Source organism: Limanda limanda, chromosome 19, assembly GCF_963576545.1.
Source record: "Limanda limanda chromosome 19, fLimLim1.1, whole genome shotgun sequence".
NCBI lineage: Eukaryota > Metazoa > Chordata > Actinopteri > Pleuronectiformes > Pleuronectidae > Limanda > Limanda limanda.
Genome location: NC_083654.1, coordinates 11,790,906 through 11,804,477, shown reverse-complemented (window position 1 = coordinate 11,804,477; position 13,572 = coordinate 11,790,906). Strand labels below are relative to the sequence as shown.

General features: G+C 43.1%; 1 protein-coding gene across 2 annotated transcripts in view; it reads right to left on the bottom strand.

The window, feature by feature from the left end:
• Window positions 1–13,572, bottom strand: part of elmo1 (engulfment and cell motility 1 (ced-12 homolog, C. elegans)) — a 102,471-nt gene that overhangs the window by 2,270 nt on the left and 86,629 nt on the right. For both annotated transcript variants that reach the window (XM_061092668.1, XM_061092667.1), the window contains exons 17-21: window positions 11,528–11,691; window positions 7,382–7,494; window positions 3,247–3,354; window positions 2,513–2,595; window positions 191–268 (exon numbers count right to left, since the gene is read on the bottom strand). In XM_061092668.1, coding sequence (XP_060948651.1) covers window positions 191–268; window positions 2,513–2,595; window positions 3,247–3,354; window positions 7,382–7,494; window positions 11,528–11,691 — 546 coding nt within the window. The remainder of the gene's footprint in view (window positions 1–190; window positions 269–2,512; window positions 2,596–3,246; window positions 3,355–7,381; window positions 7,495–11,527; window positions 11,692–13,572) is intronic.

Here is a 13,572-nt window from a genome sequence, read left to right as displayed (position 1 = left end):
GTACATTGTGCCAATAAAGTTCATGGACATTAACTACCAGATAAAGTGTTCACTGTGCAAATGCTGTGGTGATAATTTCCAGTACATATTCCTTGCATATGGGTTTTACTCGCATATTCTCTGTGCAATCACGCAGGTTCATTCTGTGTGAAACTGTCAACGGCCGCAGGGCCGGACAGCGCTGCCTTACCTCGTGCTTGTCAGGAGCGATAAAGTTTAAATACTCGTCGGACTCGTAGAGGACAGAGAAGGCCAGCTCTAGCACCTCCTGGGGAGAGGAAAGTGAGGGAGGCAGGGAGGGAGAGAGAGAAAATGGTGCAACATGTGAGGAGAGAAGAAGAGAAGGGAGAACAGGTGAGATTTGCATCATAACACAACCTCCCTCTGCTCCTCATGTCTCATCTCCATCTGTTACATCAGCTGCACATCCGGTAACTCAAAGAGAGAACACACACCTTTAAATACCAGATATTAAATGTGACATTATTTCATGTACATTCCCTCCAAATCCACTTCGGTCTCACTGGGGGAAATAAGATGGATGCAGTGTGAGCACAGAACGGGGACACAGAGATCCAGATTTGTATACATGAAAGCAATTCATTAAATGTGTGCTGGCAATCTGCGTGAAATTAGGGTCTGATTTAGTACGGCAGAAGGCAATTACACAATCTGGGCGCACGACCTAGACACTCGTTTAATGAGGCAGCTCTTAAAAGAGGCAGCTCAGTGGTGGGATTTGTCTCAGATCAGGAGGATCGGAAAAGAAAAAACGAGGAGTGATGCTGATTGGAAGGATTTATCACTAAAGTAATGTGGGATCAAAACATCCAATGAAGGAAGAATAATTAAATTTAAGAAGAACTTAGGTATTTGAGCATGTTCTGCTAATCTACTAGTCTTAGAGTATTATAGTCATATCACTTGTCATTCGAATGATGTGAACTGTTCTGTATAGAGGTTTTTCTTCCTGGTTACCAATTTATTTCAAACAGATGAAGAATAGTTTCCTTCAAGAAAAACTGCATAAATCAGCTCTGATGTGATCATCTCGATACATTTTTTTTTTAGTTTTTAAATTATCAATAGAATAATTTCTTTTCTGTATTAGGGTTAGGGTTATTACAGCATTCTGTAAAGATACAAATCGCCTGATGATCCATTTGTGGTGAAAAAGTGAGCAACCGACTGACACTGATCCTCCAAGTTGGTTATTGTTAAACTGATGCAGCTTAAGTCTGCATAGAAGCTCAAGCTAACTCCAAACAAAACCAACTTTTTCACATGAGTATAATCCCCACGTTGCATCAATGGGTTTGTTTGCAGCAACAAGTCTATGACCACAAGGGCTATTCGCAATTTTTGGTGTAATAAAAAAGACATTGAGTTTATTTGTTTAGCTCTTTTTAAAGTGATGTCTTCTGCACCTGATCTTTAGATCGCCTTACAGATCCGAGCCGCTGTGAATTTAATGAACATTCGTGAACCCGGCAGAGCGTGCGATCATCGACACTTATCATATGTCCACCAGTCGTTTGCGTGATCCTCCCATTTGAAAACGTACCCATAAAGCAGAAAAAGGGCTTTGCTTCAGTAATGGGATGCGGAGTGCGGCGCAGATGACGGGCAAACTGCTCTTCCAGGTCGCTGCACCTGTTCTCTAAACTACACGCATTACTTGAGGCACAGGCGGCGTCTGAAACGAGGGAAATGTGGCTCCGAGTACATATGGCCCTATCTATGGTAAAAAAAAACATCCTAATGACAGAGATCAGAGTGCTGCGCATTATGAGCACATTTTGGAGGAGATGGGAGATGGAAGTTTGTCTGGAAAACACAGATGGTGCACAAGCCGGCTCGGCTCGGACGCCCGCAGGGGTGACTTTGGGCTGGCCTTGTAACAGTGAGTAATGAAATGTGGCCGTGCTCTCATTCACACGGCTGGGACAGGCCCCTGCTCGACGGCCAGCAGATCCCCCCCCCCCCCCCGGTCATTCTTCTCGACCTGCGCTTATCGACAAGGTAATAAAAGAGACAAAGCAGGGAGGAGGCATGCTACTTTGTCTTCATGGCTATTTATCCAGGATCCAATATATCACAGTCCCATGGGTGGGAGGGTGATTGAAGGTTTGGAGAGGCAAAGTGCCCGAGAGGAAGAGCTGACGTGTACACAGACGTGGGCAAGATGCCTCTCTCATCCTGGTTAAGACACCGCTGTGTTAATCTCAAATTTAAGCAGCGCAAAGAAAAGATGTCAGCGTGCCCCGGCCGCTCTTCGGTGATTTGCGTCTGCGGCTAAAGGACGAGTCCGTGATTTATTATTAAACAACGCCACCGATGGCTACTTCTTTCAGGGCCGAGCCCCGAGACATAAGTTGTCGTGTTATTTCCCAAAGCAAAAGGATGTATCGGACATCTTGGTATGCAACTCTAATGCATACTCTCCCTCCTGGATACACACACACTTCACAGAGACACACACACACAAATGCAGACACACATGTACACACACCTTGTTTTGCTTCAGGGCTCCCTTCTCCTTCATGTGAGGACAGTCTTTGCCGGTGATAACAGCTTTGATATCAGCCACAGGCACTGGAGAGAGGACAGAAGTGAGTTCACCATAACAACAAGAGCAAGGACGACGACGACAACAACAACAACAACATCGCCCTGACAACTGTTTCACCCCATGTGGACGTCTGGTTTATTCAAGTATTAAAACTTAAAAGCCTCCTCAGGTCTGTAACTGTGAGTGTCAGTCAGTGGGGGTTGCGTGTCCCTGCCCATGCTGTGTTTAGGGGCTATGTACTGTATACCTTCAGTAGTATACACCATAGATAGGCTGTATATAAATATGGACGATGTGTCTCCACTTCATCCCAGAGTCAATCATGATGTTTCACCTCGTTTTTGAAGCATCAAATAACTTATTGTGTATTTTTCAACAATTGAACATGCATCAGTGTGATAAGAACTAACTTAATTGACGCAATCTTTGAGAAAAATGTATTTGACTTTTACTTTGACTTTTTAGTTTGGCCAATGTCCCATCCACTAACAAGGCGGAGGCAATAACCTAATTTGCATTCAGCCACTAGGGGGAGATTAAGACACGTTGGCTTCACTTTTGGGGAACAGTTGTCATCCATCTTAATATACAGTCTATGTTATATACATATTTTAATAAATACAATGAGCTGCACATCAGCACTGCTAAAGACAGTGATGTCACTCAACACTCACGTTTGTCCTGTAAAGAGTCGTGGGGCACCTCGCCCTGGGGACTCTCCTCCAGATCTCCATAGTGCAGGACTTTATGGTTCGGCGACAGACGGCAATACCAAAATTTATCTGGAGGAAAAGGTCAAGAGAGAAGAGCAAAGGGAAGAGAGGAGACGGATTTAGAAGAGTTATCATATAACTCGCTGGTAGAGGACTTCATACGGGGTTGGATGACTCATCACCAGTAGAGGAAATGATCAAGCTAAAAAAAATTCAGTCACAAAAGAAAAACGGAAAAAGAAAAACGGCCTTGAGGGAAATCCACAGATGGTCTGCAGTGCGTGAGGGGGGGGGGGGGGGGGGGCAACAAAACAGACAGTTGGCCTTCATCATTTTAACAATGATTCAACAACAACAACACACACTTGAGTAAAGATCAGGAAACAACTTCCAGGGCTTTGTCTTCATTTATTTAAAAAACTAAATTCAAATATTTAGCAGGCATGAGACACAAAATGTTAACAGAAAGCAACAACTATGGCTGACACCGTTTAAAACCCGCACAGCTCTTCTCAGAAAAATAAATAATAAAATGCTGTTTACAAGAAGTTCAATACATTAACAAATTTAGAATCCTGTTAATGAATCATTCCTATTCCCAGAGAATCTTAAAATGATGTTCTGTGAGTGCAGTGGTATCAAACAGGCAGACAAAAATGTGTCCTTTGCTTTTGGTTTTTCAAAGAATGATTAAGAAAATTATTTTGAGTGTGTGTGTGAATAATGTTTTTCGTTGTATTTGTCTTTGTGTAGGCCAGCAAATACAGTTAATACGCATTTTAGTTCTGCTGCAGCCTCATTCTGTTCCTCTTTAGTCCTTTAGCTTAAGCAAGACATTTTTTCTAGTCTAGAAGACATAGATGTACTTTTCTCTGGGCTGATATCATGACTAATCCTCCAGTAGTGTGAGGTCTGTATCTACCAGCTGTGTCTATGAAGCTGCCTCATGTGGTCGACCCGCTGCTCTTGAGGGGCTTCCCTGCCAAGGTGGGCACGGAGCTGAGCTGGCAGGGACCGGGGGGGGGCGGGATCTGGCTGGCGTGTTGCAGGGGCGGCACAGTCCAAATCCTAATTGCTGAAAACAGACAGTTGTTGTGGCCAGGCTGGTGCAGAGCGGCTTCATTCCACGGGGAGCAGATAGAGATGTGAGCTGCGGCTGTGCATCTGAATCCAAGCGCATTTGTTCTTCCTCTGCCTGGAAGACCCAGCGTCTCCAGTTTGGATGTAATATGAATGAATTATTGTATCGTTTCAAACTATAATCATCTTAATTTGAATCAAACTTCGGAAAACTTTGAAGTTTACTTTTGCCGTAGTGCAGCATTTACACAGCCCACACATCCCTGAGCCCTGAATGGTGACGCCTGACATTTCTCTGCACTTAGAGAAGACTGTGCAGGTAGCACTCCGTCTTCCAAATATCAAAGCACCAATCAAAACTGAGCTTTTAGAGAGGAGCTTCCCCCTTGTAATGGCCGGACCGGCACTTTGAGAGAAGAGTCATCTGCAGCGAAGTCAGCTAAATGAATATTGGATGTCGGTGCTCGAGTCCCTGCAGGGTGGAGGACTTTGAAATAGTTGTAAGAGACGCTCAGGGAAGAGAGAGGGAACGGAGGGGGGGGGTGAATGTGAAAAAAAGAACGTGTAACAGCAGATAGAGTTGTCATATGAAAGTGTATGAAAACCGTGAATGTTCTTCTGAGGAATGTCATTTTAAAGAGGAAAAAGAGACAAGGATGGTGGGGTTCATACCTCCTCCAATTCCCAATCAGTCCCTTTATGAAACCACATTTAAATTCATCAATCTTCCTTAAAAACAAACGGACCGGGGTAGAAAGCAAAACCTCCATAGGGGAAGTAACAAACCAGAGTTCAGCTTGAATCCAACACCCTCGTCTTGATTTAACTTGCTCTTAAGGAACTTGCTAAAGGGGATCCTTCATTCACATTCACCCTTAAAGACCAAGTGCTCTACACGCTGTCAATGCGCGGATATACCGTCATATATACCGATATACCATAGGGAAGTGAGATCAGAGTGGGGGAGGTAGATAAAGGTCAGGTATGTGAAGCTGGTATACATCAGTACATGCAGGAGGGAGAGAGAGAGATACAAAGCAAAAGGGTAAAAAAAAAGAAAAAGAAAAGGAGGTGAGGAGCGGTAGAGATAGGGAAGGAGTTGCAAACGAGTGATGTGAAGAAACGGCCTGTCCTTGAGTCGGAGTGTCCTCAGAGGGAGAAGGCGGCAGACAGCTCCTCCACCGTCAGCGTTCTGTGGCAGCAGAGTAAAGCCGCTGTAACCCTACAGGCTATTGTTCCAAAAATAAATCCAGCGAGGCTCATGAACCTGCTTTATATACCGTGTGTGGGTCCGCTGTAATACGGCGTTATAGTTGTGTTCCTGTGTTTAGCGCTCGCGTGTGTGTGTGGACGTGCGCACGCCTTTGACTTCATCTGGATGACAGCTGCCGAGACGAATCGTGATCAGGATTTCAAATGTCAGAACACGTTGATGTAAGACAAAACCCCCCCCCCCTCTTAATTTGATTTGAGTTATTGGAAAGAACAGTTCCTGCAGGGAGGCAGACGACTGAGAGGTTATGTTTTCACCCCCCGTTTGTTTGTTTGGAAGCAAGATGACGCAAAAAACAACAGGATGGATACCACAAGACTTTGTAGAAGGACGATATGAGTCAGGGAAGATTCCATTAAGTTTTCGTGTGGATCCAGCAATTTTATTTTCACAGGTTCAGGTGTGCAATCTGGTGCAGCTTGAGGGGCCTGTCGGGCCTTGGCGGAGGAATACGATCTACTGAGTGCCATTCTAGTTATTTAATATACTCATATACGTGTAAAAAAGTGGGGTTGAAGAGAAGTGGAAGAGGGAGGAAGGAGGATTGAAGATATCAGGTCTCGATTCCTTTTTGACTGAAGTGCAGTGTAAATGCTGTCACTGCTACTTCCTCTTCTCTATCTCCTCCCTCCTCTCTCGCTTCTCTCTCCTGGCTGCCAGCGTGAGACACGATACTAGGCTGAATGAACAGGCGCTCCTCTGAGCTGGCTGCTGTGTTTTCCCTCTGTGCCCCCCCCACCCCCCTCCCTCCCTCCCTCCCTCCATCCTCTATATGTGTCACGAGGAAGAAATACATAAATATTTCCACTGAACTAAAGCTGCAGCAGGTGAGATCGATAGAAAAAAGAGTTGATTGTTGAGTCTCATCCACAGAACATTAAAGAGGTACTGCACACGTAGATGTGTGTTTTTTGAGCTGTAAGCTAAATTATGTGACTGTTCCTACATGAAATACATGGTTTTAATATCACATGTATTGCCAAATTAATAAAAACAAAAATCTACATTTATGGGTTGACCACAGCTCAAACCTTCTTGGACCTTGGAAGGCCAATGCTTACGAAGATTCCCCCCCGTTTGGTATGTCTCTACGATTGGCATAGCGTGGCACTGTCAACTAAACAGACACCATCAATGAATTTAAAACTGAGATGTGTCAAGTCAAGTTACACCAAGTGAAGGTGTAGAGAGCAACTAGAGTTCAAAACAATCTACTCGTTTGTCATTCTTTCATTTCTTTTTCTCAAAGCGTTCTCTAGAATCTGTCAAATGCAAAGTATGAATGTGTCTATGCTTCTCTTGGCTCTGCATTTCTTTTCATGTCATATATCTGTGTTTGCAGAGTAGAGAAGACGACGCGATTGTGCATCTGGACACAGAAAAAGATAAATTGTATGTTTTTATGCATGGGCTCAAAAAGTAGTGGCGGCCCGTCTCTCTACGTCTGCGCCTGGACGCCTGAGAGAGCCAGGAAAGCAGTGAGAGGAAATCATGACAGCAGCTTCAAAGACCTCCTATGATATTATTATCACCTGTGAGCTTTTGATAAGGCAAAGGGAACACGGCGGTGCGAGGAGGGGCAGATGGGAGGGATGAAGAGGAGACGGACAGAGGGAGACGGGGAGGAAGAAGAGAGGAGTTCAAGTGGACACAGCAGACGGAGATAAGGATTTCAATGCCTATGATCTGTGGGTTAAGGTGATGTCACTATAGGGGCGTATACATGATGAGGGCGTGTCTCACCTTGCCTCCTGCGACTACTGATTTTCCTGAAGCAGGTTCCGTCACACAACCGGTTGAGCCTCTGCTGTTTGATCAGCTCCATGATCTCTGGCTGGATCTTCTCCCTCAGCTCCCTGTGGAGAAACACAGCGCCGGGTTATTGGTTTATGAGAATTATCTTAAATTTTGCAAACCGTTCCCACTGTGGCGAGCAGTCAACAGCAGTTAGCTACACGACTGCTCTGAGGACGGGAAGGGAATTCCATTACAGTTACCCTAGTTCTCTGGCAGCGAGTAAAATCCATCTGATAGCGAGTGTCAGGAGGGAGCGGAGGAAAAGAAACACATTCGCACACATGAACGCACACATAGAGGGGAACACACTCAGAAATGTGTCATACAGCGTCTCAGCAGGCTGATCAGTGGAAATCTGTGCTGCTCCAGCTCCTGATTAGATCTCTCATTTATTCATGCATCTACATGTATGTGTGTCTGTGTTGCATTTGAATGTGAAGCGCACAACACTAGTCAGCATGAATTATGGATATTATCTACCAGCAGTGCTGCTCCACATCTTTTTCTTCCATCAAACTCGGGTCATTTCTCCTCCAATTTACTTATCATTCTTTTCTCTAATGGAAATAGGCAGGACAACTGCCTCCAATATCCAACAAGGAACAAAAGAAGATAGATTTGAGGTGCGTTAAGTAAACTCTCACATATGATCAGGTTACTTGAACATCCAGATGGGTGCTCAAATAATTCAACATTACATTAAAAGGTACTTTAAGTCACCATTCCTTAGGATGAGGGTTCTGGAAGAAACGTCCATAACCTCTTAGCTCCTGCAGGAACCTCTTCACAAAACAGTGGGCTCCTGCCATAGACTGTTTACTGGCTCCCCAAAGGCGAAGCCAAAGTGTTTTAATCGCCCCCTAGTGGCCGGATAAATGTAGCTCATAAACCCCACCTCCTACAAGTTAGTAGATGGGACATGGTCCAAATTAAAAAAGTCAAAGGACATTCTAAGGTAGGTTTCATCACACTGATGTTCGTCCAAGTGTTCATTTTACTGGCGTGTTTGGTTTTTATTCATAATTTGATTCTATATATACAGAGAAAGGTTCCAGCGAGCGGTTTCCTGTGCTAGAGCTCAGTTCCTTAAAAAGGGTTCATTAAGAACTCCGGAATTTACTGTTGTTACTCAATGGCTCTTTTTTCAATTCTCCTCCAACTGATGGTCATGATCACATTTTTCTTCTTCTTTCTCCTCCTCCACTCCTTCAGTCTCGTCCACACCCCTTCCCTTCATCTGTCTCTGCGCTCGCCCCCCCGCTCTCTGTGCATTTGCCTCATCGCTGACTCCGGTCATTACATTGATCTGTGGTTGAACATTCACCCTGACATCTCTAAAGAAACAGGGAGTGGGGAGGGCGTGGCTCATCGCACCACAGACGGATGTTGATAATCGCTCGACTTTGCCGCCTCACATATCATCGCTCTGACTTTTGGTCTTAAGACTTTCAGAGGCTCCCGCTGCTCTGTCTTCTTAGTAGCTTCAGTTTACATTTAAACTAATTCCTCACAGCACATGCAGAAAGTCACAGACAGATGAAATAAAGGACTGAGGTGTTGCACTGGTAAAAGAAGCTCTCTGGTTGGTATCAGGTGTTAAAGTGAGGAAGGTGGTGAGGCACTAAACCCCATTTAAAACCTTGTGGAAATGTACAGTACCTTAAAAGTACATCAGTAAAATATCGCCGAGCACTGATGGAGACAGGAATCAATAATGAATTAAGTTAAACCACTTTTCATCCTAATTTTCTGGGGATGCATTAAAATTAAGTCGAGTATTAAAATGTTCTCAATGTGTATCCTCAGCAGCTCGGACCTAACGGAGGATTTTCACCTCAGCAAAGGAGGTTATGTTCTCATCTGCGTTTGTTTTTTAGTGAACAGGATTACACAAAAACTGCTGCAGGGATTTCCACAAAACTCGGTGGAAGGAAAGAGTTCCGGATCAGGGTGAAAATCCAGCATTTCGTATCTACCATGATGTGAAATTTGGTGGAGCATCAAGCACGTAATTTTGACAAACCAATTATATGTTTATAAGCTGTCCAATTAGTGAAATGTGACATCACAGTTCCCAAAAAATACAAAGTTCAGATTGCACTGGGTTCATTTTAAAGAAATATAAAACATAGAAGAGCTGCAAATCTGTTCATTGAAGGAGTTGGAACAAGCACATATTTGAAATGTTTTTCTTGTTAATAGTTCATCAAAGCATTTTTAAAAAAATTCACAGTTTTCCCAGTATAAAAAGAAATCCGGCACATTAAAGAGAACTGATATATGAGAGTGTGTGAAATTTGGTGCAGTTTGATTGAAATTAAGGACTATTGGGCCTTGGTGGCCTTTTTTTTTTAAGTGATGGTGATTTGAGCTTTTGTTGAAAGCAGCTTCAAATAAATAACAAAGGGTTAGGATAAGTGTTAGCGGGTTAGTGTTTAATTATATTAAAAAACCTCCAACTCGGGCCACCAGGAGTCAAAAGGACCTTTAATATATTCTCAGCTCAGAGACACAACTTTGTTCTGAAGCTGTAATGGCTCCTCTTCACCTTCTCCTGATCTCTGAAGCCGTTCCTGACTTTAATTGGCTGCAGAAAATTGGCAACAATTGTAGCAGGTAATACAGAGCGCCTTTAAATCTGCAGCTTGACATGCTGTGCTCATTAGGCTTACAAGTCATGACTGCTCTGTATTGATTAGAGGAAAATTCCATCCTCGGGTCGTCTCCCACTGCTGAGGAGAGACTCATTGGTCTGTGATGCTCGGTGCTCTCCGACACTGAAATGTTCAAAAGGACTTTTTTCATTTCAGCATCAGATTAGATTTCAATCTGGGTGTGAACATGATGAATTCAGCTGTACTCTTATTGTATCATAGTTATTAAAGGAAAGAGTTAATTGAAGTCAATTAGGGTTATATAGAATAAAAATTTGATCAGAACGCGCATTTCACACACTCATAGAAATCAGTTCCCTTCATTCATCAATATCCAAGAATTATTACCTGGAAAATCTGTGAATGTCAAAAAATGGTCTATCTAACTATGTTAAAGAAAATTTTAATATATTCGAATTCGCATCAAAATCTATTAGATACTTCCCTGACCCATACCACATCCATTCACCAAGTTTTGTGGAAATCCGTCATGCAGTTTTCGCATAATTCTGCTAATTAACAGACAGACAAACTGAGAGGAATGAAAACGTAACCTCCTATCGAAGGTACAAATGTACCTTGAATAAAAAACTATTTCTTTTTCTCATTTATGTCCACTACTTTTACTACAGTTTTCCATTATTTCCTTCTCTTTTCTTCAGCTCTCACTATTGGGAACAATCGACTGCGAAAGTTTGGTCTCTACCCTTTCAGTATTGATTCAATAAGCCCTTGGCTCAGCATTGATTATTTCTCAGAGACAAGCTCTTTATGTGCAACAATTTTTCAATAGTGCTTGCTACTCCATTAAATACAGGCAAGACAAAAACAATGTTCCCCATTACAGAGCCTGCATCCATGATCAGTCAGTGAATGATCTATTGCAGTGGCTCTCCATGCTTAATGAGCTGCAGGGCTCTTAATGGAGTATTCACTGGGAATGCCATTTGCAGACAATTTGAATTTAATGCATATTTTCAATCACGGGAAGAAAAGCACAGGTGCAGCCTGCATTAGGCCGGTAGCTGACATTTGGTGGACAAATGGAACGAGGAATGAAAAAGATGAAATTACAAGCATATTAATGACCATGTCTCTTTTTGTAAACGCAAATTATGTTCTAGTTTCAGTCTTCAGACCTGATCAGCTGAATGAGAGGGAAAGATGCAAATAAGAGCTGAAATATCACAAAACCTGTTCAGCAAATGTATTTCCTTGGGTTCAGAGAAACCTTTCCTCTAAAGCTCAGAACCACAGTGAGCATGAATTAAATTGTATAGGAAATACTAATCAAATTTAGATTTTGTGACTATCTAGTCTCCACAGCTTGCTCCTGTTGGACAACTCAGGCTAATAGTAAAAACCTAAATGTGTCTGGACATATTTGTGGATTGCACACCATGACCTCAGTGTACTGGCTACTGGTCGGTTGACTCACAGGATCGGGCGGGACTGGAAATCTTCCTGATTCATTCTCTCGGACTGGCGAATCTTCAGGATCTCTGTGTAGCTCAGACTCTGCAGGCGACTCTTGAACTGGTCCAGGGAATTAGGCTTGAGAGTGAGCGCTCGCATGATCTGCTCCCTCACCACCTGCATTACCTGCAGAGGAGAACAGAGACACAGAGGATGAGTTAGAGGAGTCTTTGTAGCACGCAGGGATGTTAAAAGCAAAGTCTTGAAGTCAAAAGTAACACCCTCTCTCTCTATTTTTTGGGGTCTTGGAAGCATAAAAGCTCCTGTTCCGTTCCAGACAGGATTAATGCTTTGATTTTTCTTTTTTTTTCAGATCCAGAGCCTTAAGAGGAAAGGAGCAAAGCAAAATAATTCATCAGTGGCTCCTCAACTGTTCGCCCCAGTATCAAGCGTCAGTGAAATGCATGACAGAACTTTCCTTTAATACCCCGGCGAGCTAATACCATTAGTCTGGCTGCAGAAGCACGACATGAGCGATGTTCCGAGTCATCAATCCCACTCAAGGGCTCTTTGTGATCAACGGAGTTAACAATACAATGAGAAAGCGCTCCGCAACAACACATAAAACACATCATGCGTATCCAGATCAATTAGCCCGGTGCATATGCATTTCAGTCAGGAGGTAATTAAAGTCTACACACACTCTCTCCTCACTTGGACACTCACACACACACACACACACACACTAAGAGGATAGAAATTATTAACTATATTGATCCCGTCAATTAACACAGACCATAAACTGCAAAATGCATCATCTTACACTGAACCAGATAAAATGGGAATTGAATTAGAAATCAGTGAAAATAGATGAAATATTTCACATTTTCTGTAATTTGAAGCATCAGTTAGCACTGAGCAGCTTCTCCAGTTAAGTAGAAATGGATATTGAGGTGTAATAAATTGTGACTTTCTTTCACCCTGAATGAGACCAAACCTGGGACCAAACAAATCAAGGGTCCAGACAAAAAGCTACTTAAGCCTATAACCTCCACCAAGGACGTTATGTACCCACTTTTTTTGACGTGGCGTAATAGTGTTTTTTTTTAAGATGTGAAATGGAATCAGCGCCTGTTTTGAGATACTTTACATCAGCACTACATTGATTTTAAAGTTAATAAAGGAGTGATTCTTTATATTTATGCGGGTACAAGAAAATAAAAAAAAACACTCGCACTTCAGCATGTGTAACAATAACTCCTGACCTTACATCTGCGATGACAGCTGCTCCCATTTAGCTATGGACTCTGACAAGTGATTTGCATTTTGCATTGTCACGACAGGACAAATATAACTCAGACAGATTCTTTATTTGGGAGGGTATCCGATTCAACTCACAAGAGACTTGACGGAGAGCAGACGTGCTTCAAACAAACCAAAACAGCCTCTGAAAACCACGGTTTTCTTGCAGAAAACTGGGGCCAGTTTACAGAGCTTGGGCTGAAGCGAGCCTGTAAATCCTGAAAACATTATATCTGATATTTGCCTATAAGAATAAACGTGACTTGGCTTCTTCACATTTCTTTTGTCGAGCCGTGTGCTGGCGCTGCAGTGGCTGCAGACCGGGAACTTGCAGACGTGACGAGCAGCCCTGACACTGGATCAGCCTTGTTAGCGGCTGCCTCTGGGCCTGCGAATGCTGATTCACTGGATGAGATGATACTGAGGTGACAGAAAGAAATAGACCGCCCCCCCCCTTTTCTGTTCCCTCTAAGTTTGCTCTCTTGAATTTTCTCCTCTCCTCTCTGCTTGCCTTGTTGATCAAATGACCAAAGACTTGCAAGTATTTCCAGCCTCTGCAAACTCACTCTCTCTCACAGTTCAAAGACTATTATATTAAGAGACAACAAGGATGTGTTTCGTGTTTGTCTATTTACACATGAGCAGAAAACTTCCCTTATAATTGGTCTGTTCTCCTGCACAATTCAGTTTCATCTCCTCAGCATTTACAAACGTGCCAAAACCCAGTGAGCCTAGATCCCAAATAAAGTCTTATGTAATATTGTT